The following is a 6,000-nucleotide window of genomic DNA, read 5'->3' on the forward strand; positions in this document are numbered from 1 at the left end:
CCATTTCTCCCAGCGCTCCAGGGAACTTTCAATCTTTTCGCCAATTGGGGACCAGACGGCCTGTTCGTCTATACCGTTGCCTATCCAGGCTCCTAGGATACGTGTTGCCTTCCCATCTTTTGCTATGTCAATGTTTTCGGGCAGTGGTTGGGAGGCTTCATTGAGACGCCTTGACTCCAGGACACGTTTACAGTAGGATTTGGTTCCTATTGGGATTATTTCTGTTTTTGAGGTGTTAAATTTAGCGCCAGAGGCTTTACACCATTTGGTCAGTATGACTACAAGGGCTCCAAAGTCGTCTTTCTCGGTTAGGTACACAGCCGTGTCATCGGCAAACATTGTCACTACAATGTGGTAAGCCATTTCTTTAGTTTTAAATCCTGTTAGGTCAGATTGTCTGAGTTGTTCCACTAGGGGTTCAATTGCGAGGTTGAAAAGCAGACAGGACAGTGGGTCACCTTGCCTGACTCCCCTAGATACTTTAAATTTCATACTGATTTCTCTGTTGATCATTACTGATGTTTCAGTGTCCTTATATAGGGATTTGACGGTGTTAATGAATTTCTCGGGTAGTCTGTAGCGATCTAGGACCTGCCAGAGGTAATTGTGCGCTATTTTATCGTAGGCTTTCTCTTGGTCGAGTGCAACAATCGCGCCATTCTCTTCTTCGACCTCGGTGTAATTCATGATGAGTTGGGTCAGACGGATTTGGTCTGTGATGCTTCTACCAGGTACAAAGCCTGCTTGGTTCTCATGAATGATTGAGGGTATGGTTCTCGCTAGTTTAAGGGCTAACACTTTTGTCAGGATTTTATAGTCACAGTTTAGAAGGGTTATAGGTCGGTAGTTTGTGATTTCTCTTTTGTCGCTTTTCTTATACAGAGGGTGTAGCAGACCATCAGCGAAACAGGTGTTGGGTGCTGCTCCGTGAATCTCAACATCGTTGAGTACTGCTGTGAGGCAATCGATGAAATTGAACGGTTCTTCATCTTGATCCTTTTCGGATAGGGATTTTGATTTATTATTCACCCACTTCCAGAATTCGTATGGGAGACCATTGGTCCCTGAAGCTTTCCCATTAGGTAGGAGGTCGATGACCTCACTGACATTATCTGATGATAAGTTCTTTTCCAGTTCATGTTTGTTCTCGGGCGACAACTGCGTCTGTATTGCATTCAGTACTTCTTTGGTCGCTGTTTGTCTTTCTGTGTAGGACACTAATCCTTCATTTTGAAGCGATTCATAGAAATCCCTAGCCAGTTCAGCCATTTTGTCCGATCATTTCTCATATGATGGCTCCTCTATTGTTGAGTCTAGTTTTCTTAATTCTATGATCGTGTCTCTGGGTTTCTGGTTCTTACCTAGTCTTGCCCAGAATTTGCTTGTAGCCGATTCACTTTCTATTCTTATTTTGGCCATTAGGTTGTCCCTGGCTTTCTCATGCTGGATTCTAGTTAAGGAGTCAATTTTCTCCTGGATGTGGGATCCTATTATGCGACGCTCCTCCTCTGGAATAGTTGTGTCGTTGAGGGACATTTTGAGCTGAGTGTTCAGTTTGTTGATTTGTGATGGAACCGATCTCTTAGCTGTGTCTCTACAGAGCTTTATTGCCTTCGTTTTGAATTCTTTGAACATGGTCTGTGGGTTGTATTCTTCAGAGCGGTCAGTTTTGGAGTTACTGATGTTGGCATGTAATTCCTTCCCAAGTTTTAGGATGTCTTCTCCTAGCTTTTTGTCCTTGAGGACATGAAGTGGCATAGCCCATCTACCTTTGCCGATGTAGGGCAGTCTCTTATCCGAGAGTTTTGTAGAGACCATTTGGTGGTCTGTTGGTATGCCCGAAGGTGAGATATCCCACTCTTTGCTGAATGGTATGAAGCTATCGCTCATGTAGATGCGGTCAATGCGGGATTGTCAACCTCCTTGTTGTGTTGACTGGGAAAAGGTGTATTTTAAGGTGTTGGGGTTTTCATGCCGCCAACCGTCCCTTAAGCCAAGGTATAGTTTGAGATCCGTTAAGGCGCTAGTAGCGTTGAATGTGTCTTGCCTTGGTGGGAGGCGGTCCAGAGGATCCTCTACAAGATTGAAGTCGCCCAACATAATGTCTGGGCGTGGATGGTCTTTTATTGACTGGGCAATTTCCTCCCAGAAGCGTTGGTTATCGGTCGGGTCATTAGGTGCATAGATCGTTAAGATCGTTAGTTTGTGCTCATTGTGCCATTTTATGGTGCATAGTATCGCTCTCCCTTGAATCAGTTCGATTGTTTTAACATGGGATGTGTCCATGATGTTCTTGTTTAGGACTATGGCTATGCCTTTGGCGTTCATTTGATCGGGGTCAATAGACAAGATAATATGGAGTCTTGAGCCTGATACTTGATTGAGGGCGTCCTCATCAGCTTTGGAGAGGTGCGTTTCTTGTAAGGCGATGATGCCTATTTTTTGTTCTCTGACGATTTGATTCAGATGTGACCACTTGTCTGAGCTTTGGTGCCATCTTCCTCGCATGTTAAGAGAGGCTATTTTGACATTGGCGCGCGTGTTTTTCTTATTCTTTTTCTTAGTACACTTATTTGTGTTAACATTGGGGATGTGGGGTTGCTCCCGACTTGTTTCATCCACAATTGTGGGACGGCTCGGTGGCCATTCCGAGCCTTGGACTTCAAGGTCTTGTGCTATATGCATATTGGCGTTTGCCGCAACGTTTGATTCATTGTTTGAGAGAGCGGTAGGCTCATGTGGTGGGGGGCTGGCTGTTGAAGAGAGGTTAGCATTCCGGTGCCCGTCACCATAACCCGCAAAACCTTCATCGAGGACACGGCTGACAGGCGAAGCATAGTCCTCTCCAGTTTCGAGGGGTCTGTAACCATTGCCGTTTGTATGTACCGTGTTGTGGGGGGGTTGAATATTTATGTGTGTAGTGGTTGATCTACTGTCTGGGCTTCAACCGAGCAATTCAGTCAGCACAGATTGTCCTCATCTGTGAGGGGGGGACAATGTCGTAGGGGCTCATGACTTCAGGTGAGGCCGATAATCACTGTGTACCATGACTTCAGCCTCTCGGCACGGCACATCCCGGACCTAAAAAGGTCGCTGTTCGAATTTATTTGCGTCCGGGGCTTTCCTACAGCAAGATACTCTCAGTGAGCAGCTCACACGTAGTAAATGTGGGCCCCTATAGACACTTGGCATATGCGTGACATTGAGTTAACGTGGTGTAGAGACTCACATTTCTGCAGGCACATATGGTCCCATATTACAAATTCTGACGACTGGCCTTTACTGCACGACTCGCACTATCATCGCCTTATGCTTCCTTGCAGTTTTGCACATCATGCAACCATTCCGTCATGTTCCTCGCAGTGTCGCACTTCACGCATTTTCACGCACTACATTCCTGCGCCTAATGTGTCACATCCGCACCATATTCACACTATCAGTCATCTCAATAGCCGAGCACTCCTCGCATGATCACCATTATCATAGTTTCGAGCTCATATCATGATTGCCGTACCAGAGTCATTTCGCGCAACCCACCATATGCGACGCATTCTCGCGCTTCAGTCACACGTTCCCACGCTCGCGCACATCGCACATTAGCCACGCCTCTTCGCATTTAGTTGCATTATCATCTGAGCACACGCACATCACACCTGCCAATCATCACATACCCATATCATCGACTTTGCTCGAGATCCTCACCAGACGCGCTCTGAGTGGGGACACTCAGTATTCAAAGTCCCCGGGAGATGTAGAGACTCACGTTTCTGCAGGCACATATGGGCCCATATTACAAATTCTGACGACTGGCCTTTACTGCACGACTCGCACTATCATCCACTATGACTTCCCTATAGAGCACACCACTTTCCCATGAAACACGCCATAGGTGCGACATTTCCTGCACAATGCGCAGTATTCCCACGTGCGCGCCTTGCACACTTTCTCGTGCTTAAGCGCACTGCATCACGCATCATCCAGGAGCATCCATCCATCGTCCAACCAGTCCCTTGGTATGTCCCTTTTTGTTATCTGACTATATTTGGCATATTACACTTCCTATTTCGTTATGCACCCTTACTTTACATCACCTTACCTCACTTACATACTTAGAGCACTCCCTATTCAGCTCTGAGCCCTGGGAGAGCGCTTAGGTAGAACTTACATACTCTCATGTTTGTTTTACACCCAACTTTTCCACCTTAGCTTCCTACCACCACAGCTTAGCTTCCTACCACTCAGTATCTATCACCAGTTAGTTCCATGCAATGCATGTGTCCATCATCGTTTTGAGGCCCTAGCATCAGTCTATAGCTAGTGGCACTACCAGTATCCGTCTAGATCCGTGCTTTTCCTCTTATCAGTCTCAGTATATATCTTTTACACCTGTGCACCGCTTGCACTACCTTCCCGCGCGCGCCCTCAGCGCTTTCTCACGCTTTCACCGCCATTCACCAGGGTTATTCAGCATCATTCCGTGGATCCTTGCTTTCCTTGCTTCCCCTTTAGGGTCGAACATTCTTGCATTCTGCGAGTATAGCAGCTAGGCAGAGCTGAGACTCACTTATACTGGCTGAGCACTTTTCTTATATGTGCCTGCCAGGTTGTGATACCCACAGCGGTATCTCAATTTCTCATAGACCTCACTCTACAGGATTGTCACGGCCGAATACATTGATTCATATAGCTTTCAGGAGCGCTTCTTACTAATCTATTCTTAAGTGGAAAGGGGGGACTTATAGTGACTACTAGTATTGGCCACGTCCTTTCTTTCCCAGACCTCTTCCTCTACCTCTGTTGCCTCTTCCCCTTGGCAAAGCATTAGATTTGGAGGAGGGGGCGCTATGATTGGCGCGACTGTCGAGCGAGGCTTTGGATGAGTCCTCGGATGTGCTGGCTGCGGGGCCAAACCACCCTTGTATCTTGGGGAACGGGCATAAGCCTGTGGGGTGGTCGAAGGACTTACAACCCGAGCACACGAACTGTCGTTCCTCTGTGCGGACAGTAGCGGAGCCATACTCTTCTGAAATGAAGAGTAAGTTGCGGATGCGGGATGTCCACTCGAAGTAGTCTTTGAGGCTGAGGTTAGGGGGGGAGTCTACGTGTACATTCCAAACTGTGTGTGGTGTTGCGGGCCACAGAGACATTGAGGCTCGATATGCGGATGGAGTTGATGGCTCTTAAGGCCGCTTCTGCATCGGGACTGGGAATATTCTTGTGGATGAACTCTGACACGCTATGGTCAGCACTAATGGTGCGTTTGACAATGTCAGCAATAGCCACTTACCTACTGTTCCGTTGGACGCAGACTGTAGGTATTGCCAGGGATTGACTTGGGTGGTGACAGCGGGGGGAGTGGGAATGGTAACTCCTTCATTTCTACCGATGGTAGGTCGTTTTCCTGAGCTTGGAGACTCTTCTTCTTCTGATAGGTCAGGGGAGGACATAATAGCTCTGTTGTGTTTGTTTTCGCGGGAATCAGTCATCATATGTTGTGTATTAGGCGTAGGCGCCTGGGGAGCAGAAGCTTTGGTCATCTTACAGTGGCTCAAAAAACTGTCCGCATGTTTTGACATTTTTCACTATCTATGATATTGTGTGAGAATGAACAAATTCCTCAAGGACATACTTATACCACATTGTAGTATGGCTTCAGGGCTTTTATTTGAGCCCTACACCGTGGGAATCGGCGGAGATATGGTGGAGATATAAGGCTTATAAAATGATGACTCATGTGGACAGTTTTTTGAGTGTATATTAAAACTATATAAATCATTATTTATGACACCATAAAAATCATGCGACTATTATATAAATTATAAAGTGGTGTCATTATGTTATTTTATGACTATATCTAACTATATAAACCAGAATATCTCATGTATCATAGTCATAATCACCATGAAAGCCATCTCCTCTGCTCAAAGAGATAATATCCTCTCTCTGTCTTATGCTGGCCTCTCTGCTCGCCAAATTTCCTCTAGAACTGGAATATGCAAG

The 6,000-nt window shown here is 46.3% G+C and overlaps 3 protein-coding genes across 3 annotated transcripts; all 3 read right to left on the minus strand.

Moving 5' to 3' along the window:
- Positions 1-885: 885 nt before the first annotated feature.
- DFJ58DRAFT_615399 (uncharacterized protein) lies at positions 886-1,269 on the minus strand (the record flags this gene model as incomplete). The annotated part of the gene is made up of 1 exon (XM_041380959.1): positions 886-1,269. A coding segment is annotated over one exon (384 nt), but the record flags the coding sequence as incomplete, so codon positions are not given.
- Positions 1,270-1,278: 9 nt separating this feature from the next.
- On the minus strand, positions 1,279-2,685 carry DFJ58DRAFT_855532 (Endonuclease/exonuclease/phosphatase; the record flags this gene model as incomplete). The annotated part of the gene is made up of 2 exons (XM_041393902.1): positions 1,279-1,859; positions 1,983-2,685. 2 exons carry the CDS (start codon positions 2,683-2,685, stop codon positions 1,279-1,281), a joined length of 1,284 nt encoding a protein of 427 aa, XP_041248545.1.
- Positions 2,686-4,748: 2,063 nt separating this feature from the next.
- DFJ58DRAFT_837652 (uncharacterized protein) lies at positions 4,749-5,447 on the minus strand (the record flags this gene model as incomplete). The annotated part of the gene is made up of 3 exons (XM_041392388.1): positions 4,749-4,942; positions 4,967-5,098; positions 5,288-5,447. 3 exons carry the CDS (start codon positions 5,445-5,447, stop codon positions 4,749-4,751), a joined length of 486 nt encoding a protein of 161 aa, XP_041248546.1.
- Positions 5,448-6,000: the final 553 nt, after the last annotated feature.

Source organism: Suillus subalutaceus (genome assembly GCF_016647625.1).
Source record: "Suillus subalutaceus strain FC151 chromosome Unknown DFJ58scaffold_12, whole genome shotgun sequence".
Taxonomy (NCBI): Eukaryota; Fungi; Basidiomycota; class Agaricomycetes; order Boletales; family Suillaceae; genus Suillus; species Suillus subalutaceus.